This window comes from Corvus moneduloides, chromosome 3, assembly GCF_009650955.1.
Source record: "Corvus moneduloides isolate bCorMon1 chromosome 3, bCorMon1.pri, whole genome shotgun sequence".
Taxonomy (NCBI): domain Eukaryota; kingdom Metazoa; phylum Chordata; class Aves; order Passeriformes; family Corvidae; genus Corvus; species Corvus moneduloides.
Genome location: NC_045478.1, coordinates 68881072 through 68908088, shown reverse-complemented (window position 1 = coordinate 68908088; position 27017 = coordinate 68881072). Strand labels below are relative to the sequence as shown.

The window sequence follows — 27017 nt, the reverse complement described above, 5'->3', positions numbered from 1 at the left end:
TTTTGGAAGCTAGATAACCTTTTGATTGATGACATGACCCATGTCAAATTCAAGTTGCTTACTCTGGCAGGGTATTACAAACCAGTTTTCAGACTAAAGCTCACACTACTGCTCTAAGAGAAGAAGAGGAGGTAATGAATATTAGTGGAAAATCATAAGAAAAAGAGTCTTAAACTAGGCCGTTTAAGGTAGTTGTGATCGTTTACCATTGCAATTGTGATCGTCTCTCTGTGGGTCACCTTGAGCAACTTCTACTGTGTATGAACAGACTCTTGAAGTGTGACATGCATTTGAAGACAACAAAGTGAGTGTTTATTGGTCAGCAAACATTAAAGACAGGTAGGGTTTAATGAACTCTTTGGCTAGATATCCCTATGTGTCTGGTCTGCAACAGGAATCTGAAGAGTCTTTGCTGGCCAGGCAGCTGTGAATTGTCAAGAATGAGACTAGTCTTGATGTTAATTAAAAATTAACAACTGTTTTATCAGAAGAATAATTTTGAAAAAATTAATTAAAGCTAAAATAATTCAGTCTGGGAAAATCCACTAGTAAGGAAACCCAAGTAAAAATCCCAAAACCCGGGTCCACAGTGATTAGAGACCTTTAGGCCTAACTGGTACAAGGCCCCAGTGCAGGAAGCCTGCAACGCTGGGTTAACTTTGGCTAGTCCAAAGTTAGATAATTAAAATGGTCTCTCTGGGAGATAGAGGCCTGAGTCACCAGCGTTCGGCTTCACCCACAGCTAATCTGAGGCAAAAAGAGAGCTCCTGTGCTGTGCACTGAGTTTTATGGTGTCCATGCTCTGCCCAGGTCTGCCCACAATCCAGCCCCCATGGTCTGGAGCGATTGGTGGAGTCTTGAAGTGAGGTCATCTGATCCTGCCAATGGCTGGCTGTCGTCTGGGGTAAAGTTTAGGGATGATGTCACTTGCTTGAAAGGCGGGAAAATGTCCTCGTTGAAATTCATGTTGCCGTGGAGCTGAGTTGCCGGTTAATGGACAGGAGACTAAAAATAGCTTTTGACAGTTAAAAGTCTGCTCTTGGAGCTGGGCCTGGAAAATTGTAGATCTTAAGGAAATTAACAAAAGCATTAAACTGCACTACAAACACTTCAAAAAAACCCCAACTTTTAAAACAGAACAATCAACAAGCATTTTAAGGAACTTTTAAAACTGAACTATAAACACTTTAAGGAACTTTTAAAACATACTAATTAACTTGAATAACTTGGGTATGTGCAGGAAACAATACATTTGTAAGGTTAAAGCTTAAGGAACGGATTAAACTTATTTTATTAATTATTATAAATATTTTATTAACAGGGATTTTTAACTAGGAACTGTGTGATTAAGTGATTCTGAGAATTAACTCAATAACTTTAACAGTTTGATGGGCATTTTAAGTATGTAAAGACTAATTTGGCAATTGAAACAATATGCAAAATGTAAAACTAGGACATTTAACATCTTATCATGCAAAATCAGGGCACTTAACATGCAAAGGCCAATTTGGTGGATTTCATATATAACAAATGAAATGGAAGAGGGCCACCCTTCTTTGCTCCTTTAAAAAAGTCTGCATTGTTTCTAGGTTGCTGTCTGCCACCTGCTTTGGGCATTGATGCCTTTCCACATTGTTGTTTTCTTCTTGAATCCTTAAGCTGGTAGCAAATCCTGTGTCACCAGTCCTAACTCTCTTTGTGGTTTTACCTTTCTGATCATGCATTGCTGTCCTCTGAACTTTCTCTGAGGTCTTTCCCATATCTTGGCAACTTCCTTAGAAGTCAGCCTGAACCAAGGTGAGGCTGCCGTGGCATGTCTGAGCCACAGGAAGATTGACCCCCTAGAGAGAGGTCACAGAGCCAGAACGTTAAACATTGAGGTCACATACTATGAGACATCAAATGAGGAACTTAAATGACATTAATTATTCCTTAAATTTTAAGTGATTCAGGAGTCTTTAATATTGGGGGGGGGGGGGCTAAGATAAATAACTAAATTAAAAAACATTTCTAATAATGATATGCAAAATTTTATTTTAATGCTGAACATTTGCTTTGTGGCAGTGCTTCTGTTGCCACTATTTCAGTTGTTAATAATGTGTTACGAGAAATGCAGTTTGAAGAGGCAGGAAACACTACTCCAGGCCTTGGAGGCTCAGTTCAAATCTCCCAGCAATTTTTTTTAAAGACTATCCAGATACACAGCCTGCAATTGTCCTTTCTTCTGTTCTAGGTAGTGGGCCCCATCATGATCGAAGTTGTGTTTACAACCACAGTGACATAGTAGATGGAGTTTACTGCCTCCCGATAGCACACTGGATTGAAGTCTCTGGACATACTGATGAGATGAAGCACACAACCGATTTCTATTTTAATATTGCAGGACATCAAGCTATCCATTACTCCAGGTAAAAGAAATGTGCAGAGCTTGGCTGGTGTCAAATGTTACAAACAGAAAATCTAAACTGGCATGTCAGAAAACTGCATTTGAAGTAGTCAATGCTTGTTTGTGTGTAACAGTAAACTTTAACAAAGATTCAGCACCTCTTTGCAATTAGATGTCAGTTTAGCAGATCCTAAGTTCAAGGATACCTGTACCCTGTAGAGGTGTGTTATGTTGCATCATATCTGAAAAAGTTTTGTGGCAGTTTATGGACAGTCATTTTCAAATGCTTGTGTATATACACAAGTAAAATTGCAAATATGTTATGTGTTTGGTTTGGGATGATTTTACTGAAGAATGTGTCCTGGGAAACAAAAAGAATATATTCCAGCACCAGAACTTAAGGGTGATATGTTGTCGCTCATGTGTGGCAGCAACTGCGATTAGTGACAGCCGCTGTAGATGACTTCTGCTTCTGGACATGTATTTAACAAAATACTAAAACTTAGACAAGTCTTAAAATGTTAGTATTCCGTAGTGTTCACTTGAGTCCACTGTCCCACCAGTGAATCATCCTGGCTTGAACTAGGAGACAGTAAAGATCAAGGAGAGCACCCACCCTTTAGGGCTACAGATGTAGTGCAGGCTGTGTTTAGAGCAGCAGCCTGAGCACTGGTGGTTAACAAAGTGGCACTGAGGAATGTGGGATCCTTTGTAGCTTTTTTCCCCTTCTGCAGTCAATGGATACAGCCACAGGTTTGTAGATTGATAATAGTTGTGTGAATGCTGACAGTCCCGATATGCCACATGCATTACAGAGCAGTTGGTTATCCCAAAGGGATATGTATTTTTTTAAGAAATCACACCACCTTGTACTTTCATTAGGCCTTAGCATTGCTTTGTGTCAATTTCTCCAGACCACTGTATCAGCTACCCCAACCTCACCATCTTGTCTCTTCTTTGTACTCTTTGTCCCCACCCTCTCACAGGGTGAGGGAAGGAGAATTCTCTCTTCACTAGACTTGCAGCGTGTGAGGGAAAGATTTCTTCCCCTTGATATATTTTGGAATAGCATGGACTCATAAACACGGGCAGGCATATGTAGGTATTTGTGGGACCTTTTCCCTGAGACCCCCTTAAGTAATATACTGTGCCTGATAGACTGTAGTGTTATGTGGATCTTAAACATCTGTTTCCAACATCCTATCAAAGATCGTGTTTATTCCAAAGCACAGATTTGTCAATCCCAAATAATCTTTGCTTGGCAGAGAAATTTTTTGAGAAAGAACAGCTGTCAGAAAGTGAATATCTAAGTACCAAAGGCTAACTTATCTTCCTTTCCAGAGGCAGCAGTGATCCATTTAATACTGCCTTATCTGCATGCCTATGTGTTTCAAAGATTAGGTAAAAAGCTGCAGATTCTGCTAGAGAATATTTGAAGAAAATTTTCTGAGCTGTGTAGTCTTTTGCAGATGAGGATCTTCTCCTTCATTCCATTCTCATACACATGTACCTTCATTGAAAGGCAACCTTGTATTTACATCTCAATAATTCTTATCTCATTTCTTTGAGCTATATTAAGTAAGCATACTCTGTAACAGTCCTGTCACATAATTACTTCTAATACTTTGAAGATATGCAGCCTTAAATGTTTTCTTAATTATTAACAGTTGGGGGCAGATTCATCATTCTGCTGGTTATAATAAAGCAGCCCAAAAATACTAGCTATTTTAGATTCTTTTTTTGTTGTTGTTGGCAGAGCAGCTGAAGTGAGCTGATGGAAATGCCTTTATTTTGCTATGGATTTATTGATTCAGAGGAGTACTACGAATATTAATCGAATAAAAAATAAAAAAACCCCATACGTATATACCCCCAATCCTCCCCAAAGCAAAAAAAAAAAAAAAAAAAAAAAAAAAGAAACAAACCAAAAAAACCAACCAAACCCAAAAATCTCAACCAAAAAAAACCCAAACAAGAAAACCCCAAACAGAAGCAAAAAGCCAGTCTCTCTGCCTGTACAGTTAAATCTCAGCATATGATCAGATCATGGTTTTCCAGCTATGATTACATTTTTCCATGCTGTAATGAAGGCAGCAGTGCTGCGGGGAGCGTAATGACCACAAATTCTGAGTCCTGTCACCACTTGTAGGATCTTTGCAGAGTGGTGGAGGCTGGAAAGAAGTGATTTATCAATGAAAACTTTTGATGTGAGCCTCTCTTCTGTTGCTCCACTTAATAGGGTTGCCATGTGTGAATGAATGAGAAAGGAAGGTTCTCCTCTGTCAAAGGGGCTTCCCACATGAGCCCTGGGACTGATTTTACTTGTCCTCTGTTGAATCACAATTAGAAACAGTTCCTCTGAGCTTTGCTGCCATCTTGCTTCTTCATAAAACATGAGCTTCTGCTTTAAATGGGCTGCTGCAGGATGAAAATGGCCTGCTTCTGGCTGGGGCTAAAACCAATTTTGCATTATGCTGAGGCTGATGACAATGCTCTGAGGAAGCAGATTTTTCTTATTTGATAGAGATGTATCACTCATAAGTCAGTGAACTTACATTTAAACTTATATTTAGAGAACTCATTTTGTGTCGGTCATTCAGGTAGGAGAGTATATAATGCGGTTTTTAAGCACAGCAGAATTTGGACTAATTTCTTGTAAATGTGAAATGGAGCTTTCCTACAGCTAGAATCATGAGTGATACCTCTGTGGCATTAATATTCACTTGGTTTCAACATGTAATAACACCTGTAACCAAAATCTGACTCAGAAAAAAAAATAACAGTCAGTTTCTCTTTTGTATTAGATATTACTGCAATAAGATGGCTTCAAATTGCAGGAGAGTTCACTTAGGATGCAGTAATTTTCTAAAGTAAATTAGAGTTATTGTAATCTCCTCTGGGAGAAGATGACTTCAGAAAATTTGTGAATCTGGGCCATATTATCTCTGTTTCAGTTCCGTCTGTGAAAGGTGGAAGTTCCTAATTTGTGGATGTAGTATACCTTATTATTTATATAAAAACATCTGCATTTCTCAGAAGAAAGGCATTACATAAGAGCAAGAGAGGGAGAGACACCTGAAATTACAAAATCCTTAAATAATATATTGAAGACAGTGATGCTTGATGGCAGAATTAGGTGATATGGAAATGAATATGTCTGATAGGAAAAGCCATCTAGTTAGTTTCCTATTTTCAGATTGATTTTAGGTGTGTGCTTTGTGTGAATCATATTTCTCAAATCTGACAAAGGAAAGTAATTTTTACATGCTTTGCATATAAAATGCAGATAAACTGGGATCTGTAAGTGAATTCCTTAGACAACAATGATAGCTAATCTGTAACTGAGGTATTGTATGGCTGCTAAACATTTTGGAGGAAAATACACAATTAGCAATCCACAATCAGGGGAATCACTACATGAGAGTAGGCATGGGTTCTGACGACAATTTTTTGAGGTACAGGTTTCTTTAGTAGCTTTTTTGCGTTATATATATATATGTAGGCCATCAAATACTAATATTTCACGTTCATGTTTATGGAGTGATTGGGAAGTTGACAAACATGTTGCTCTCATCAGTGTTTATGTCCCTAATTTTTTTCTCTAAGACTTAAGGTAACGGTGAAAGAACATTGTGTCCCATGCTTGGAAATACTATTTTTGTTTCTCAATGATCGCAAATGAAACACAATTTATGATGTAGTATTTACAAATGCTTTGTGGCTTGTTGGTAAGAAAGTTTCCTTCAACACTGCCAGTAATATTGGTTATAACCTAAGTTAGGTGTTAAGTGGGAATGATCAGGAGAGTCACATAAAATGTGTGTTCCTGCTTTGTACTAAATGTTCATGAAGACAGGTGAGTGAATGAAGAATAATCCAAAATGGACAAAATGGAGATGCTTCTTGTTTACCTTTTGGAGGCAGTAGAGCAGTATTTTGCTGATGGAGCACAGAATTTCTTCCTATGGAAAAAATGAGCATTTACTTGATTGATATGCATTTTTAATTGGGGTGGAAAACAAGAACCTGGTTGAGTATATTTGGTTCAGTATGAAATTAGAATTACCTTTGAAAAAAGTACAAGAGAGAGCATCTTTTTTTTTTTTTAGTCTTTAATTTCTCTGACTGGTTGTGATTCATTCACAAAATAAAATACCTTTCTGTTTTAAATATAATTCTGAACTAATTTTTTTATTACTGAATTATAAAAGAGGCTTTAAAGAGTAAGCTGTCACAAAAACCCCCTAGAGTGCAGTGACCTATGCTACTGTAATAGAAAGCTGCACTGATATTTTGTGCCTACATTATCAATTAAGAGGTGATGATATCTACAGAGATTACCATAGTTAACATTAAAAGCTGAGCTAGCTGTCCCCTGTGCCTAAAGAATGCTTGTGATATTAGAGAAAAGAATAAGAAATAATGAGCTCTGGAACAAAATTCATTGATTGTCTTCTAGTGAAATAGTCCTAATCGAAAGGACTTAACATCAATAAGAGTTCAGCCTTTGATTTCAGTACTTGAGGCTCTAACTGTAAAATTATCTGGTCGTTTTATACATTAAGTAATGAAAATATTCTAAGGCACATTTTTGATATGTTTATCCCATAAACTAGGATATCTGACTACTCCTTTGAATATTGTTTTATTGTACTGAGCTATAGTCTGAAACTAATCTAAATTAGAACCATTGTTTACTTACCAGTGAGAATCACCTTTTATAGAATGATTTAAAGGTTAATTCTACTTTTTGTCCTTTGTGAATCTTAATTTTTTTTCTATATCACCCCTCACTGGAGCTGTGAAATGCTTTTACTAGCCACTGTTGTGAAGAAAATGGGTTTCAAATCAGTGTAAGAAGTGACATTTAGGCAATTTTTTATTTAAGTTCTTGAAAATTAAGAGGGAGTGTGAGGAAATAGGAGCAAGAGTGAGAAGAAAAATTATGAGGCTAGAATTCAATCAGTTTTTAGTCCTTATTTGTTTTCATTTATTTGATTTGAGTGATCTCTATATTGGGTAACAAATGCATTTTTCTTCCACATTTGTTGTCCATCCAAACCAAAAGCTTCTCCTTTTGTCAACTCCCCACACTGTGCCCTACATAACAAAGGCTAAAACCAGGAAAAATGATTCTATTTTTCCAAGTTTTGTGATCTTGCATGGGCAGGATGGCACCCAGCTGGGATAGCCCAAGCCACGCTATTGATGAGTTAACTACAAATCCCAGTCTTGTGAAATGTGAACTGAAATAGAGTTAGGATATGCCAGCAGTGCAGTCACATGCCGTGAAGTTGAATACTGTGGATGAACTAGATGGCAGGAACTCGTTTTTCCATTATTTTGTTTTTCTGAGTATTAGCAAATAGCTTTTGCCAGCACAGCTCTGGCTCTCTTGCTGTGACCTACGGCCTGAGCACCCAAAAGGAACTTGACATGGAAGCTCCTGGATGTCACTCATTTCTAATGGCATTACTTGTAAGTGCCATAGTAGCAAGCAAAATCTACCTTCAGAAAGGGTGATTTTGCCAGAAGAAAAAAGTCAAAGAGCTTCTAGATTGAAGATTTTTGCATGACTGTCATCAGTGTTTGAATTCCCAGTATTACTTCTACCTACGGTGACTGGTCTGTTAAACCTGATGAATGGCTATTAGCCAGCAGGCTGCCAGGTTTGTTGCCTCCTGCAGTGGCTGAGGGACACAAATTATTGGCTAGACTTTGGGATGAAGTTGAAGTAATGTCTCATGAATGGTACATTACCTGTGTGAATAAGCTACAGGGGATCTTAGCATGGTGTCTGGTTAGTCTTGTGCGTTTTTTCCTGGAGGTTTTTTTCTGTATTTTTCTTTACCATTCTGCCATTCATATATGGTTTTTGCAATGGGTGTTTGATTGAGAATTTTTTACTTAGAAGGATGATTGTTCAGGAATGAGTATTTTATTAATAAAATGGCAGCAAGCAGAAACTGGCTGTTGGTGAGAGGACGAGGCCTTTAGTCAATTGGCTGGTAATGGATGATATTTACTTAAAACCACTGTTACTCTATAAAACCGATCTTTTCATAGGTGTGCCTCTGCACAAAATGATTTCCTTACTTCTAAAGAAAAACTTATAGTTCTGTGTCATTCTGGGAGAAAAAAACAGAAAGAAGATTGGGAACCCTCCATGGAAAAACCTGGAGGAGTAAACGTAGTTCTGTTTTTCTCTGTGGGATATAACAGAAAAATGTTGATAGTCCAGTAAGTATGAATTTGATGTGGGGATCACTGTTAGGGAGCAGAAACTATTGTTGCTTCTAATTTCTCTGTGTGTTTTACTGTGTCTCCCTGCTGCTTGTCCATATTTCTTCTGGAGGTTTTCAGCCCTTTTTCCTGCCTCTTTACTCTTTAACAGTCAGGCTGTCAGCGAGGAAGTAAAGTTCTGTCTCCATTGGAAAGCAATTTGCTGGTGTTGCTGGCTGTGAATGAAATTGACTGAGATTGTGAAATCCTGGGCAATTTAGCTCACAGCTGGGATGACGAGGAAGGGGTAGCATCACTCTCTCACTGAAGATGATGTTCCAGTTGTCTTGCAGATATTTATTTCCTCCCAGCTTTTACATGCATTTATTAGGTGCCGGGTAATTGCTGGCATTTCTTAATACAGTTTATCTAAAGATAGCAGAACTCTTTTTGAAAAGCAGAGACTGTGTATTCATCCTTATTGCTATTTAGTTTACCCAGGAGGGAGTGAATTCAGATTTCTAGTTGTTGTTGGAAAAACTTCATTAATGCAACTCCGTAAGTTACACCTGGTGAACCTGTTTAACCAGGGACGTGTGTTTGCAGAGTAAACCCACTCTGCCTGCCCTTCTTGTGATTTTTTTGCAGGCACAGCTCCTAGGGCAGGTTGGCCCAATCGGCCTGAGGCTGACTCTTCAAAAAAAGAAGTCTCAGAACAAGAGGGTTTTTAGTCCCCAAATGTGAAAAGTGACACCATCAGATGTTTTATTACCACCAGCTGGTTTGGTGTTTGCTTACTTGTTCAGTGTATACTATATTTCTGAAAGAGGTGACCTGAAAGTCAAAAAAATATGAAATAAACAACTGCATAGTTACTTCAAATGAAATGGGAAAAACATTAGAGATACTTCATTTGAAACAGTAGCAAGCTGAAGCTATTAAGTTATGAATTCTACCTCCATCTTCAATAATTTTTGTAAATGCTGAGAGATATAAATGCTAGTTTTCATGCTTAAATGCTCTACATATTTACAAGATAATTTAAAAAATGCACCTGCATATGAAAATATGGAGAGTCCTACTTAAAGGATAAAAAATTATTTATTAGAAAGGAAACTGGAATATAGCTCTAGTTCTTTGAAGTGTGTCTCAGAAACATAAGTATTTTATTTCCCAAGAGTAAATAGAGATTATCAAATTGTTGCTGTATTTTCCCATACATAATTTTCTCTCTGTAAGAAAAAAAAAAACAAAGAAATGAACTGCATTTGTCTTCCCAGGGAACATATTAAGAGGCTGAACTGAAAATCTCTTGTTCCCTCCTTTAATGCTTGTACTTTGGGAAATTTAATTTCAGGGAGTCAGGTACATAATTCCTGCTGTTGTTCAGAAGTTTAATGTGTGTCCTTCCATGAACTGTGATAAAAATTGAGTCAAATGTCATAGACATTGCCAAGCTTTAAGAAATGTGGATTTCTTCTTTATTGGTTCAGTAGACAGCAGGCTTTATAAGTTTAAATGAAATGTCTTTTTTCTTTGATGTGAAAACCTAGTAATAGAATATATGATTTTAAGCATCAAGAAGAGGATAAAGAGGAAATATGCATTTCAGTTTTAATACAGACACAAGAAAATGTAGAATATATATAAAATAAATAATGAAATAGGTGCTTATTTTGTCCCTTTCTTCCCTTTCCTTCCCTCCTCTCCCCTCCCATCTATCAGCTGTGGGTTAGCAGCAAGACTCTCCATGACTCCGTCATTTATTCCAGGGGCTGGATGCCGGGCAGTAGTACATGTGGGTGGGTGTTGGTGGGCTTCTAGAGCCTTTTCTTTTTTAATTATTATTTTTTAGTTTAACTAACTTCTCCAGGACTGCCGTTTAAAAACTCTCCAGAACGGTTATATCCAGTGCCTTTATTTTCTCATGGTGATGATCTGATAAGGAGGATATGCAGCTTCCCTAATAAAATAATTTCTCTAATGTTCCTTCTTTCTGTGGTCCAGCTGCCAGCCATGTGCAGACCAGTCCTAAAGAGTGTTAAATATTGCTTTCACTGCAGAAGAATTTCTCAGCTTCCTTGTAATAATGAGTTGCTTCAATCTGGTGAGATAAAAAGAGGAAAAAGCTTCTCAAATATATCTGTAGTCTTGGTAATAAGGCTGTCCAGTATGTTTAACAAATTTACAAAGTCAAGCTTCAGCTGATAATGTAAACTCATTTAAACAAACTTTAGTAACTGTAGATCACTTTAATATATTTGTTCAAATGCTTGGAATTTTGATTTCCAAGCAGATGTGATGATACTGCTAGGAAAAGAAAGAAATCGGAAAGAAAAAAAAAGACATTTTTAAAAAAACAGAGAACCCCTGGTAATTCTTGTCAATCTTTGAGCTCCAATAAAAACTGCAGCACTGATTGTTCATAAATTTAACTCTCATGATTTTTTCCCCTTTTGTCATCCAAGACTTTTTCAAGAGATTCCACTATACTTTGTAGTTTTGAATTAAAAAGACATACATAGGTTCTTCTGGGACCTCTCAGTAGCTCCATTACCATCCCAGCCTCAACCTTTGTTGTTGGCTACTCATCCACCATGGTTATTAATCTTATGTTTAGAATCTAGTAACCAGGTACGTTAGCTAAAATGAAGTTTTCTGACAGTTTTGTTATGGTAGCACTATACAGCTGTCGTTCCTTTGATTTGACTTTGCTGTGAGAACACCTTATTTTAAATATTTATGTAGCTGACTGTGGTGAGGCATTAATTCCATTTTTCTCCATATTTTTAAGATGTTGTCCCCCAGCCTGTGCTTCTCTAGTATGTATCTGTCCCTCTTTAAAATTCAAATAAATGAACTGTTATGGTTTTAGAAATCCTGGATAAATTGGAATGAACATGGATACAGAGCTCATCAAGGCTGTTTTCAGATGGTACCACAAGGGATGAATGTGCATCTTCCTCTGACTGTTGGAGTTCTGAGAGATTCCATTAGTTTGTACATGTGCTTATGGTGCCCTGTGGATCCCAAGGCCACCTAGCAATAATCTGTGCTTTGCAATTATGTAATTTTCATGAATACATACTTGTTTCTGAAGCTTTGAAATGTATTTCCATTGGATCTGAAATGCTACATTTTCAAAAGTGGATTTATTTTTTACTGTTTTTGCAGTCTAGGTTCCTAAGCAGCTGGTAATAGGTAAACTCTGAAAGAAGACAAAATATATTTTTGCCAGTGATTCCCGAATCTTCTCGGTCACTAACTTAGAGTTCATTTGTAGCAGTTTAAGTGAATTTTGTTGAGATGCTTTAACTTACAGGTTCCAGCAGTGGCATCATTCCCATTGCTAAGCATTAATGTTAGAAATTCTCATTCCTAATGCCAAGAGATTCATGGCTTATTGCAATCTGGCTGAGTTTAGCAGCCTGTTGTTCTTGTGTTTCCGGGTATTTGTTCTAATTCAAAACAAACGGGAATGTTGGCAGTCTAACAGAGACATATGTAGGAAGTAACCATTGGCAACCGCGGTTGCATGAGACAAGATTCTATAATTGGAGCATTTAGGCATTAATACTCACGAGCCAATGGAGGAGTCCTTTCCAGGTTGTTCAGTACAAGCCTTGGAACCTGATTCTCTTCTCAGGCTGTATTTTTGTAATTGGCATACTGTCTGCTTTCAGAGAATGTTTATAAAATGAAGGTACAAGAGGAGTCATTTCTTACAACGGCAAACCTTGCTTTCTGCTGTATACAGTGTGCTCCTTAGGCATCAGGTGAAACTTTGTGTGTGAGTTTGGAAATAAATTCTGGCTAAGTCCTATAAGTCTGGATCTGGACACCGTGTCCCACAAGGCATTGATGTGCTTGTGAATAATTTCTTTCTTATCTTCACAGTAGAAATATGTAGAGAAATATGACATAAAATATTTCACTTTGAATACAGGGAGGATAAAATTTAATCTTCCACATTTTAGTTTTGGCTATGTACATAAAGTCTTGTGTGACCATGTTATTTTAGATCATATCTAGAGTAGAGACAAAATAGATTATAAAAATTTATAAGAGATAAATTAATTGGCTTTAAGCTTCTTAATGGAATGAAGTGAAAAAGAGGGGAGAAGAGTTTATGTTGTGCGTCTTTTCATTGTATAGATTTGAATGTACTGCAAGGTTGATAACAGCAATTCCACTGAACTTACTGGAGTATGTGAGCTTAGTTTAGAGACAAAATTAGATAAATTTGATCCATTATTTTGTCTGGAGAACAAACATGCAATGAATGAGTGCATTTTCCATGGGATGTATAGCTTTTATGCCACTGGAGTTGAAGCAAGATAAATTGGCTTGAAAGGAGCTCTGTGCTACCATAGTTTGACTACTTCTGGTGCCTGGGATAGACAGCATAGTTTAATGAAGACTAAGAAAGAGTATCTATTAATATTTGTAAAAGACATTCGGGAATTGGTACAAAGGGAGAAGAAGAAATATTGAAATTGAACCTGTTTTAAGATCAAATGGATATTAATTGCTTCTCAATGAATTTGGAGTGTAAATTAGAACAAGGTTTCTGTCATCAAAGGAATGATGTCTGAATTCCAGCATGACCTTTCAAATAGGGCAGGAAGGACAAGGAACCTAAATTATTTCAAGATGGAGCTTGATAAATGGATATAGGTAGTGATTCCAGAAATTGAAATTAAAGTTTATGATTATAGTATCATAGATCATAGGCTCAAAGAGACCTCAGAAAGTATTCAGTCCATTTCCTTGCCCCAACTTAATCTCAATTACATTTGAATCATTTCAGGTTTATCCAGCCTGATCTAAAATATGATCTCATCTTAGTGATGAGGCTCTATAGGCCTGTTATTCTTCCATTCAATTACCTCACTATTCCAACCATGAAAAAGCTTTACTAACCTCAATTTAAGTCTTCCTAGTGCAATTTAAGTTAATTTCTTCTTGTTCTCTTCACAGAAGACTTGGAGAACAAATTAGTATCCTGCCTCTCTATAGCCCTTTCATATATGCTTGGAAACTCCTTTTTTCCCAGAATCGCAGAGTGGTTGACTTTGGAATATTTCAGTTTGTTCATTCTGATATTAGGCCTTGGATCTTTCACTCTTTTCTCTGAAAACTTGTCTTCTAGAACTCTGATTATTCTGGCACTCTCTGCTGGGCTTTCCAGGTGTTTCTCTTCCTTTGTTCTATTTCTCCTGATGATGGTCCAGTATTGGTAAGTACTGAATACAATAGAAGGATTATTTTGTGACTTTCAAGCATAGTGCTACGGCTTAGCCAAGTATTATTGTCATTTTTGCAGTGTGGAATGTGGTTTACTTCCCAGTTGTCTAGGTGTTTTCATCAAGTAAGTTCCCTGCTGTGGCAGGGTATAGGATGTTAGGAATGTGCTCAATCTCTGCATCTGTCCTTGTGAAATGTTTTTTGTGAGTTTCTTCTAATAAAGCTCTTACGCTCCTTCTAAGGGAATGTTTGGGATTGCTATGGAAGGGGAAAATGGGCCATAAAGAGAAAATTTTGTGGATCTGTCTAGACTGAACTATTATGTGACTGACTAATTCTTCTCACGTGGATCTTTTTATCCTGTATCCCTGGTAAATTCAAAGCTGTGCTGTGCTTAGGCATTAGGATGGTTGCTCAGTGCCTCATAACCTGAAGAGTGTTCCATGGCGCCTGCTGAAAGAGCAGTTTGGTGGATAAAGTGAGGACGATCAAGCCCTTTTGTACCATCAAGCTGCTGCTATGGAAGTCTTTTCCTGAGACAGCAGAACCTGAGGGCAGTGTACCACTGGAACTACTTTGTAGCTGAATGTCTGGGTAATACTGTATTTCAGTTACAGGTTTGATACTATACCTGCTTTACTTGTAGCACATTGTCAGCTTGAGGTCAAACCTTAATGGCTTATTTGCTTATGGCAATCAGCAAACGAGGTAGTTTTATGCCACAGAGTTGTGAACATGGACTAAATAAGATACTATTAAGCATAAGACTTAGAATTCAGGGGCTTGAGAAACTTTGCATATTGCTCAGCTGACAAAGTGTTGTTCTAAAGTGATAAAAGCAGGTGTTTCTTTTTACATTCCAAGTCTGCTCCCATGTGAGAGGCTAGATAAGTAGTTCAAATTACATCTAAGAAGAAAATTTGCCAGACTTGAATTGCTTTTCATCAGAGTGCCAAATAAGAAGAAGTAAAAAACCACCTTGAAACTACATTGTAGTCTGCTTAATTCTCCTTGTTTAAAGCCCTGAGGTAGAATTCTTAACTTCAAAATAAACAGCACTCTTTCAGTGGTAAAGCAGAACAAATTCATAAGCAATGGCTTGTGCTCCTTCTACGTTTGACATTTAGGTAAGAGCAATTTTTTGTTCAAGAGTATAAATAGTTTCTACAAGGCCTGCAGCTGTGTTGTTTCAGTAGGATATAGTTTTATCATTAATCAGTGCTTTTCTTTGATGGCTTCTGCTAAGGTTATGGCCATTTACTCCATCTTTCTTGAAAAGAGTGATCTTATTAAGCCCGATTATTCTATCTTGGAGTTAGACCATGGCATCACCAAACCTTGCTCTCCTGCTCTGGCTACTACTGCTTGACTCTGTGCCGGGAAATCGAGTGCATCCAACTGTTCCCAGTCAGTCCTGCTTAAGTCAGGTCTCTTATCATGAAGGGTCCATCAGTTTGTCTTCTGCAAGGAGACTTTATCAGTAAGTCAATAGGAGAAGGGATTAAGACCACAGCCATTACCCTTGTGCTCTATGCAATATGCAATGAAATGTCAGTGTCATACCCCTCAATTCTACCTTATTATTTCATTGGTAAGGGGGCATTTTGCTGAGAGATTCTTCTGTCATTTGTTTAAGCAGACTATAGTGAAACCAGAATTCTTGTACGAGACCAAACCAGGGACTCCTCTGTTTTGATATCTGCCTATGTTGTCTGTATTTTGGAAGAAGACACAAGACTAAAAAAATTATTTTAAAATGTTGCCATTTATCTCATATCTTGGTAGTTGCTTTATAGGTGAAACAATATGGAATTTGATATTCTTTACCTCTTTTATGTAGATAAAGCCAGTTGATTTGCCCATTCCATAAATTTTATCTTTAAGCAGGGGTCCAATTCCCTCTTAAGAACATTAAATTCTTCGTCTGCTCTAATATGAAAGTATTTTCACAAGAAATATCTGGAATCTTCTGTGTTTTGAATGTTTTCATTTTTCTGTATCTTTCTTGTTACAATAAAATATTAGTAGAAAGTTCAAAGTTTGAGTGCATAGAATAGGATCAGTGATTTTTAGACCATTACTATAAATTTTCTGTTACTTTCAGTTCACTTCTTGGTACAGGCTCAAATTACCACTTTGACCTCTTTATAAAGCAATGTTTTCACCAAGTATCACTACAAGCAGGTACTGTTTCCCTTTCTATTTGTATATAGTTATCTTAAAACACAGTGATGTGCATGTGAGATGATTTATTCCAAGACATATTGCTGAGGTGCATTCATTAGCTGTGAATCTCATCTGCTCCTTTGCTGCATTTAATTTGACACCACTGGCAATTGAAACTAATAATTCTGGTTTGGACAAACTTTTGTCTCTCCTTGAGTAGGTTCATCTGTTTGGAAAGATCTTAACTTGAAAGAAGAATTCCATGTTGAATGTAGGTCAGCAATGACATGCTGTAGAAGGACTGCCAGGGAACTATAAAGAGGGATAAAGCCTTTGAAGCACAAGAAGTAAGTAATCTTTGGTTCTTCTCAGAAATGTACTCTTTTCAGTACTGGGCATAACATATTCAAAAAGAGAGGGAGTCCAAAGGCAAACAAGAATGATCAGAGGCTTTGAATATGTGACAAGTGTGTGTGTATGTGTGAAGAATGCAAAGCTGTGTTGGATGGTGTTAGTAACTTAGAGATAAGTAAAAGGATTCTACAGAATGGAAGGAAATAATCTGTTCTTTGTGTCCATTGTGGAGACAAGAAGGTGTCTCTATGACCTGGGACTGCACTATTCATATTGGACAATAGAAATTTTTTTCTGAGGTGAGGATAGTAATCAGTGTGTTTTCTACATATCAAAGAATATTTGAACATGCTCAGATCTTCTACTGGAGAACAGAATTTGGTCATTTGAAAATCCTTCTCAGTTTGTGAATGCATTTCAGGGCATTAGACAACACTCTAAGTAATGTTTCTAGATTGCTCTGACGAAAGTACAGGAACCTCATCTGATTTCTAGCAAGTGCTCACTGTCACAGGTTCAGAGAAAAGAACAAGGAAGGCCTGGAAGAGAGGTTTCTAATTTGGTACTTGTCTCGGTCTTTGAGACAAAACTTCAGGAGGAAACACTCCGGAATGAGTGTTCCTCCCCTTCTTCTCCATCAATGAGACAAATGGGTCACAAGGAGTGAAAGTGGGAAAAAGAAACCAAACTGTTTATTAACACACGAAAAAAACGGGGTAGAACAGGATTAAAAAACCCCTCAAAATACAACAAATTCCCGAAGAGGGAACAGACACACGGGCTCAGACCAGCTGGGGCCACCCCACAGGCTCCCCGGACCAGCGAGGAGGGAAGGGAGGCAGCGAGGCAAGGGGAAGGAAAAGGAAAAAAGAACAAGGAAAAAAGCCAAGAGAACCTTTTCCCAGCTAGCTGGAACCCAAAGGAAACCAAAAAGCAGCACAGCGCTCCCGGCGCGCTCCCTCCCGAGCCCTGCCCGGAGCCTGAAGCCCTTGGGCTGAACCGTTCAACGCCCCCTCGGGCCCTGGCTCCGGCCCCGCCCCCGGGTCCATCCTAAAGGCACAGCGTCCTTGGGCAATGAGCGGTGGGTAAGGAATAAAGCGGCTTCATTACGTCACCCCAGGACAGTACGTCAGGGAAGGCACACATAGACCTCAGAATAAGCTGCTATATGTTGTTAGAAGGATGCCGCTAGCAAAAGAAGGAGTACATGCAGGATGATACTTCTGGGTCATCATAATCCAGTGGTATCACCATTTAAAGTGATGTGCCTTGTCTCAAGGCAGAGAATACAGAAAAGATGAAAGAACATCTCAGCTATAGCTGGTAGGATTTCCTATATTCTCATTTTTGCCCAAAGCAATACTTCTGGAAATCTCTTTTTTTTTTGTGTCAAATGAGACAGGGAACAGACATCTGATCTTTGAACTAGTTTAAATTTGGCTGAAAGTTGAAAGTTTCTATGAGGCTTTTGGTTCAGACAGATCACAATTTTCCATTAAAAATCCACCTTATAAAAAAATTCTGAATGAGTTCCTACTTCAGTGCCATCAGGGGAGGAAATAGGAATGCAGTGTAATTTGAAACAGTCTCTAGTAGTTCAAGTGCTGCAAAAATCATCTGTAACTGAGTTGTACTTCAGGCCTATATTCCCTCTGGGTTGCTAGCTTGTAGTGGCACCAGGGTAAGAGCACTACATTGGTACAAAAAACCACTCTGTATGCCCAGAAGCAACACAAAATGCTGGGGGTAAATTGACTGAATTATATATGTTGCTCTTCTGGGAATGCAGAATAAGTTTTGCTGCAAGTTCCATGTAGCTGTGATTGCATGCTATACCTTAAGGAAATAAGAGTCTTGAGGGAGGACAGAGTCAGTTTAATCATTATTTTGTTTGTTGTTTCAGCTAAATTGCTCTGTTTTGTTATATATTAGGACTCATCCCCCTGTCATCAGATGCTTAACGGGATCTAAGAAAGTCTGGTGTAGACAAGTGAAATGCAAGCTTTAACACAGGCTACACCTTGACCTGGCACTGAGGGATGAATCAATCCATCACTTTTCATTTAAAATAATAGACTGGACCTTGGTCAAAAATATTAGTGGTACAAACAAATGGCATCATTGATAGATCACTCTGTTGCCAATAACCAATGACAAATACCCTACTATTTTTCCTTAGCTTGGCAAAGTCCTCTCTTTTGATTAAAGCTGGAAACTAGCAGGATAGAAGGACATCTAAAATACTGTACCTGATAGATACTCTGATGAAATGTGTCCCTAAAGTGCCGAATCCTATCCTTTTCCATAAGAACTGTGACTCTTTAGAGGGTTGATTGACTTTAAGGTAGATTCTAAGATGCCTCCTCCTAGCACACTGATGATTGCTCAGATCTGGAAGCAGTACCTGAGTCATCCCAGCTTACAGCTCAGCATTTTAAGGAAATTTGAATTTAGCATCTGTCTCAAAGCATTATTAACAAAAGCAAGACAGGAGCTGCTGAAGAAGCAGAGTAGACACTGGTGTCATTGAGGAAGAGCTGACTGCCTGATGCAGTAACCTGGTGTCTTCCCCTAGGTCAGGTCACCCTCCCTGGGAATCAGATCCCTACAATTACAGTTGCTGGGCTGGTTTTGTACTGTACTAGGATTGAAAGGTACAGTGTGTCATGCTTTGTGAACCAGCCTGAAAATTAGTCTGCACCATTAGAAAAAAAGTTTTACAATGCTAATTTTTCATTGCCTCAGACTCATCTTCTCCTTAGGGATGGGAAGACGATTTGCATACGCATTGATTAAATGGAATGCGTTTATTATTTTGGATGCATTCACACTGAATTGTTATATTTTAATCCCGGCTGTGCAGGGTTCTGGGGGGAAGCCAGCAAATAGAATATATGTCTAGATCATTAAAAATAATTTAAGTGTGCTGGAAAAGAAGTGTACAAGTGATTGCAGGTGTTCTGTATTTATTCTGTGGTAATGATAAATAATGGTTGGTTTTCTCAGTTTATAAGTCAAAAGGCAGGTTTTAAATATGTCAGCCTTCAGTCTGGGCTCTGTAAAGTAAATTGAGTAACATTTGTCTAACATTTAGTCCTTGTTGCCACAAACTCAAGCTTCTCACATTAATTCATCCGTTTGACCCCTGGAAGTCCCCTTAATGTATCCATATTACTAGTGGAGAACTGAAACGTAGGCCAGGCTGAAAGTAGTTGACAGAAAGTACCTATAAAGAAAGGGGTTGCAGACAATCAGCACGTCTTAATCTCAGAGTATTGCTGAATATTGTTGATGTTCAAATCACTCTAGGTGGTTTCTTCATTTATAAACTGTCTCTGACTGAATTGACCATGTCTTCTGGAGCCAGACATATTTTACTATCCTTAATGCAGAGAATTAAGATGTACAATGACAAAGTGCCATTTTTATATTAAAGCAGAATTCCAAGTAGAATTTTGCTAAAACACCATCCTGTTTTGATATTTGGGGAACATCAAAGGGGTTAATGGCTGAAAAGATTAAAGGTCTATTGATCACTAATAATTTCTAATGTTTTTTGAACTTAGGGATCATATAATCTGCTGCTGGAATACAGCCACATGTGAGCTGGAAAGCAGTGGCTATCAGAGAGCTCAGAGCACTATAACATGACAGTTTAGAGGGGAAGGTAAAAGAGTTCTCTTTCCCATGTCAAATAGTCTTGTGGCTTAAGTCTAACTACCTACTGAAGTACAGTGGCAACTTAAGAAAGGCCACATTGGAAAGGAAATCTAAGTTATATTATTAAGAAAAGAGATGTAAAAATGAATTTACCACATTCCTGCTTGGTTCAATGTGTATGTTTTCCTGGTCCTCAGCATAATGAAACCCTCAGTAGGGCTATCAAAAAAATCAATATATAAAATATAGCTGCTAAACTCTCCATTAGTCTCTGTACTTGCACATGTACAAACCCCTTTTATTCCTTCCTTCTGATGTCAGAAAAAGGTGAGGTATGAATTAGATAAATAGAAATATAGGTACTATGCAGTAGGATTATCCTAGAACTATTACATAAATTGGCTGATAGGACAGCTCTGAGTACTGTTTTCTGTGTGATAAAAGGGTGGTTAAGCCTTGTCCAGCAAGACCATTAATTACAGTTATTTGCAAGTGGGTAGATAAGGGGCTTGGAGACCAAGGTCAAGGCTACATCTTGATCCTCTCAAAGGTTAAACTTTAGGACCTGATCATAAAATTAGTTCACAAGAGTTGCTGCCTGTCCTAAATACATTTTTTAGGTCATTCTCTGAATGCTTCCACTAGTTTGGGTAATTACAGGGAAAGACAGTGGTAAAAACTTGGTAAACTCTTCAGATTGTTCAGTAAATGCAATTAGTGTTGTGCAATATAGGGGGTCTTGTCATGTACAAGACGTGTTAGGCTACAAGAATGAAATAAACAAATGGTCTGTATCGCAGGGGCTTGCAGATAATAGCACAGCTGTGATGTCTTCCCATTAAAAAATCATTGGGGGAAAAAGTTATAAAGCATTGGTTTATCAGTAAGCAAGAGTACTACCCAGAATTTTATTTCTCTCAGGAATGCTTTAGTCATTGTTAATTCGATCAAATCCTAGAAAACACACTTTTTTTCTCACATCAAGGTAATTCAGTGCATTAGATGTTTCACAGAGTATCAAGTGAATTACATATGTATGAGTCTTCAGGAAAGCGTTTGAAGGAAGGGTACTAATGTTCTTGTTCTTGAAATAATATCCTCTTAATTTGACAAGGTATTAGTGAAATTGCCATTTTTCTTTCCTAGGAATGGAGTTTTGTGGGCATTGCTCATCTCCAGCCATTTGTCAGCATCTGCTAGGGCACTCTAACTCACATTTGCCACCTTGAAATGCTCTAATCATTGTGGCAGATTCCTGTGGTAGAATCCTGACAGCGGTCACTCGTTCAGGTTGGGATGGGGGTTGCTGTGGGGCTGGCACGTGGGAAGGGAGCCAGTGAAGCAGTTGTTGCAGTGGACCTTCACGCATCCCTCAGATCAGTGAGAATGCTCGAGCTGGTTGTGTCGCATTTTGGGCAATTCTTGAACATGTATGTGAAACAACAACTAAGTCAAATCTTTTCAAGTGGTCTCACTTGGAAGATGGTTGAAATGGTTATTTGCTGTGTAATATATTTGTTTAAATTGGTCTCAGTTACCATATATTGAGATGAAGGGTGTTGTCCCACTGGAACAGGGGTTGTTAAGGCCGAAGACTGTGTCTTTGTGGCTGGTGTGCAACTCACCATGGATGCAGCTGACAAACGGGAAACAATAATAATTAATGCTTCCTGGATCTGAATTTTTCTTTTTGATAATATTTCAGTACTAATATAGCAGGATTTAATAATTACAGTCAATTACAGGTCTTAATTAAATGCCAGTAAGCACTTACTACTGTGATAGTGAAATGGAAATGGCTACCTGGTGATTTAGGAGTGGTTTATAGGCTCCTGAAAAAACATAAAACTTTCCTTATTTGTTACTGAGGTTAAAATTGGGAAAGATCGTAAGACAGGCATGGCAGACATTTTATTTTTGAGGATCTTGCTTTTGCTATAGATTTGCATTTAATAGTGTTTGCTAAATTTGCAGTTAATAGTGTTACAGATTTGTTGCTGTTAATGTTTGCAAAGTTGTTAAATGTTACATGCAGGGATATTTTGTGTAGTTTGTGGATTGCACCTTCAAAATGGAAGTTTATGGAAGCAAAAAAAAAAGAAAGTAGATCACTAATAATTTGACCATCTAGATAATCCATTGTGGATACCACCAATTTAATTGCATGTGCATATTAAAACTCCTCATTTGAAAACAATCTTCTTAATATCCAGTTTATAATGTCAAAATCTGTTGAAGTATACAATAGTTTCATGATAATTAGCAATGGGAAAACCATAGAAGTCTTGAAGTTTGATTTAGATAAGCAACCTTATTTCTGGTACTTAGGCATCCTACATAAACCTCTTGTTTTCCTGAAAAATTTCTGACCCTTCAAGCCTTGAGGATAGCTAGACATATATTGTAATTCTGTATTTGATTCCCACTAGACTCCAAGAGATCAGAGGAAAATTAGAAGAAAATTACTCATTAATTTTTAAGTTTCATCACAGAAGGATAGATCAAATTGCTTTTTTTTTTCCCTACTTCCCTCATTACGGTGGTAGCTAAAGAGTTGGAAGAGTTCTTTATGTTTGACCTATTACTAAAGTAATTCAGATCTTGATCATGTGAATTCTTTCTTTTTTTTTTTTTTTTTTTTGGTCTGTGTGCAAATTGCATGGATCTTCAGGGTTTTCTTTTTTAATCTATGATATTAGTAAGCTTCTACTGCAAGCTTAGTGATGAATGATGCCTTGGAGACCTGTGCTATCACTATGCTCTGAATTTTTTTCTCAGTTCATCTGGCTCTTTGTGGTAGGCTAGGAACTTGATCCACAGCATCAGACATCACCAACTCAACTGTAACAAAATAAGAACCTGTAATGAAACCAGAAGTTTCTTACTGCCTGACATGAAAAGGCTGTGCTTAGCAGTGTTTGTGTGATGATGTCGAGCAGGTTTGGAACTGGAACACCGATGTACTTGGCAGTTTCCTTGTTAAGATACTGTAATCAATCCCACTGCAGTGTTTTCTCCATGCTAGGATTCTGCCAAACATCTGGCTGGGAAGTTGCCCTCGGCAGCTGGAGCATGTGACCATCAAGCTGAAGCATGAGCTGGGTGTTACAGCTGTGATGAACTTCCAGACTGAATCTGACATTGTTCAAAATTCCTGGGGCTGCAACCGCTACCCAGAACCCATGAGCCCCGAAATCCTAATGAAACTGTATAAGGAAGAAGGCCTTGCCTATGTCTGGCTGCCAACTGCAGACATGAGTACTGAAGGTAATGCTCATGTCACTCTTGCAGTAAATTATAGCAAACACTTGGAGTTACTAATCTGTCACTTTCATGACAGTTTGGGGGGGGGGGGGGGGGGGTTTCTGTGTACATTTTGCATTAAAATATAGCCAGCATACAAGGCATGATTTCTTTGTGTGCTGTCTTTAACAAATTATTCATATTTTCTTGTAGGCAGAGAGGCCATCTGAATTACTTTGTGTCTGGCAGTATTATGTGTGTCTGAGTTTAAAGCCATCTGACGTCAGTAACTGCTTGCCTGTTTTTGCTTTCAGCTTGAATTCAGCCTATATAAATATGCTGTGTAGGTGGAAGACTGCAAGTTTGCACAGCAGGGCAGTTTGCCACCCTAGCAAATTAAAAATGGAGCAACAGTGTTGTGTGTCTGCTGTTCCCTTCCCAACAAATACTTCAACTGTAGTATCCCAGTCTGATGAAACTCCATAGAGACATTTATATAATAATTTGCAATTAATTTAAAATACTCATAGCACCTGATCCGTAACATCAATTACTAGTACTTTTAAGTCCTTGGTTGGAATGCTCAGTTCAAAGTCTTGTTTCCAACCAGAAGGTTAGAAAGTGAGTGTGTTTTCAAGAGAGCAGCCTGCCAGCAGAAGAGAGTGCTTTCAACTCAGTTAAATACTGCTGCCCCAAATAGAGATCTGTCATATCAGCAATAGGACATCAGGGAAGACAGGAGACCTTAAAACAGGGATTTGAAAGGGTTTAATGTCAGTCCTCATATGTGCCATGAGGAGAATTTGGGCTCTGCTGTTTGCAGCTGTGGTTCCCAGGATAGCAGGAAGAAAAGTGTCAGAAAATACAGTATATTCATCCCTTTGGGAGTGAGAAAGGCTATTCTGTGTTGTTTAACTGTATTCTTAGTATACAATGAAATCATAGCAATTTTAAATTGTACAGTAAAATGTTCTTCTGCTCTCCCTCCCTCACTTTATGGCCTTCATTACAATGTTTTGGAAATCAGCAGTATGTAGGTACCTTCACAGAACTCTGGTATTAAAAAAAACCATATCATTTTTGGCCTGCTAACTTTAACGCTATGTAAGTTGTGCTGTTCTCTATAATGTGCTGCCTTGTCTCAGTTCCTTTGAAAATGAATATGCCACACACACCAGATGTTAATCAGAATGTATATTTAGAGAAGCCTAGGGGCATTTTACAGTTTTGTGTGATCTACGTTGCAAGAAAAAACCAAGATAGCCTAGAAGGTCATTTGAAAAAAGAAAGAAAAAAGTCATATATGTCAGGTTTGCCATTACATTTCACAGTTCATCAGGCTGTGCAGAATCTCAGCCATGAACTGACTTTGTCCAGTGCAAATGAACGTGTCTTGTTTTTAATCTTAGGAAGAATACAGATGTTGCCACAAGCTGTCTGCCTCCTGCACGGGCTACTGGAGAATGGACACACTGTCTATGTCCATTGCAATGCTGGTGTTGGCAGGTCTACAGCTGCTGTCAGTGGCTGGCTGAAGTACGTGATGGGATGGAGCCTGCGGAAAGTGCAGTACTTTTTGGTTTCCCGGAGACCAGCTGTCTACATAGACGAGGAAGCTCTGAATCGTGCTGAAGATGATTTCTACCAGAAATTTGGGCATCTTCGTTCCTCATACCAAATACAAGAGTAGAAAATCAGAAGAGGAAAAGGAAGGTGAAGAAGAGGAATCCTTACATTTGAACCCCAAGAAATTTCTGTGACTCAGGCACCCACCTCACCTCTTCAGATTATGAGCTTCTTGTAAAACTGATGAGAATTTTGTTTAAAAAGTGCCTTTGAGTGGTTTTTATTTGCTTTCTTTAAGCTGATATGATTCATGTTTTCAAGCCTTTTGGTGCAATTATGAGACCTAGAAACTCTGCAAAGTGAAACAAGATTTTGTTTTAACTATTTGCCTATAGGAACTGAGGTTTTAGGGTAGACACTAAACAAGATGTGAGGTGAAATAGAGTGGGCAATATTTCAGTGACAAGAAAAAAATACAAAGATTGACTGGATTAAGGTTCAGGTTAGGATGGAGTAGATCATCATCAAAGCTGCTCAGTTATTTTAGGCAGATACTAGATTGTTGCAGTGTTTTGTAGTAATTCTGTAGACAAGTGGTGTTAATGAGAAAGACCAGAAGGAAACCAGTTCTTCAACTCAATGTTTAAAAACAAAAAGCTAATGTCTAATGCAGTGAACTAAAATTTGCTCTTCTAGTTAATGTTAGATATTATGAGTTCCAGCTATATCCTTCTGTGACATCGGGGTTATGCTGGGATGTGGCACAGAGAGAGGAAACAGCTCCAGCTGTGGCAGTCTTGCTCTGTTGTGGGGAAGGACCACTGTTTATTACATGATCCTAGGCTGTGAGTTCTTGGAGTTGAAGCTACATTTTGCTCCTCTGGTCCATGCAGTGCTGTACAGGGGGCTCCCTTAGGTGCCAAGTCAGTCTGAGCAGTAACCACTGGGGCAAGACAGGACCTATAGGAATTGTGTGATAAGTGTCTGTGCATGACTGGCATCACAGCCTCTGGGCTGCTGACCTAGATCAGTGTCTTCAGTACAGCAAAAGCCTCTCCTTGTGCAAGCAGTGGGTGTATGTTAGGTTTAGCTGGTTGAAGCTAATGCTGGGCTGTGAAGTGAATGCTGGGCTGAATGAAGTGAATACCTTCCTCTATAGGAACAAAGAGCAACTCTGCAGAGGATAGTTTCTCAGGAGCTCAGCCTCAGTGTTAGCTTTGCAGATGATCCCTAATGTTTTCCATTGCTGCTTGGTCCCTTAGCTAAACTAAGCAGTGGCACCAACAGCTTCCAGTCCCACTCAGATAAAACCAATTTGCTGTAGGTTGAGTTCAAGAGAGAAGAGAGGATTAAGGATGCATAAACATTAAGAAACCTAATTTCTATAGGTTTATTCTTCAGTGAAATCTCTTTTTTTCCAGCCAATTTGTTTCTCTAAAGAAGCAGTCAGTGACAGATATATATCAATATATCAATATATATTGATTTTCTGAATACTTAATGGAGAAACTATTACATATGAACTGTTTACAGAGAATGTCCAAAATAATAAGTTTTATTTATCCTATACTTCAATCTTGAAAAGGAGAAATGTTTATTTAAGTTATTCTATGTGTGGTTTTGATCATGACTTTGTTTCTGATTTTTTGAAATAACACTGCCTGTTTAGAAAGTGGATGAGAAAAGTTCTCTGTTAAATAAAGACAAAATGACAATTCCAACAGCCCATTTTGTCATATGTCTTTGTCTCCCAATTTCACAAATAGCAGAAGGGGTCATGACTGATATTTCTATGCAGAAGTGGAACCAGCCACTGTAATGGTAACAGCCCGTGTCTTGTCTGCTGTGCTGTGTCAGTTTGACAGAAAAAAAACAGCACAGCAAAGGCGTGTGGATCATATGGCACCTCTGGTACCTTCAAAGACAAAAACAGGTGTTTCTTCTCCTAGCCCAGTGCAAAGAGCAGAGGCAGTGTGTGAGGGCTCCTCTCTGGCTGTTGGGCTCATGTGCAAGTGTGCAGAGCTACAGCTGCCTGCCCAGGAGTTACCTCATTTTGACTGAGTTTAAAGTAAAATTGGCGAGCTTTTGCTACCATGTTCTTCTCAAAATCAAGTGCTGAGAGAAGGAGAATGGCATAAGAAGTAGAGAGTACAACTTGCTTAAGTTTTACATT

At 38.3% G+C, this 27017-nt stretch overlaps 1 protein-coding gene across 3 annotated transcripts in view; it reads left to right on the top strand.

The window, feature by feature from the left end:
* The window catches only part of EPM2A (EPM2A glucan phosphatase, laforin), a 42966-nt gene extending 16396 nt beyond the window's left edge, over positions 1-26570 (top strand). For 2 of the 3 annotated variants that reach the window (XM_032102127.1, XM_032102128.1), the window contains exons 2-4: positions 2234-2408; positions 23061-23302; positions 24688-26570. In XM_032102127.1, coding sequence (XP_031958018.1) covers positions 2234-2408; positions 23061-23302; positions 24688-24968 — 698 coding nt within the window. In that variant the 3' untranslated portion in view covers positions 24969-26570. The remainder of the gene's footprint in view (positions 1-2233; positions 2409-23060; positions 23303-24687) is intronic. The other variant, XM_032102129.1, reaches the window with a different exon arrangement.
* The last annotated feature ends 447 nt before the right edge of the window (positions 26571-27017 follow it).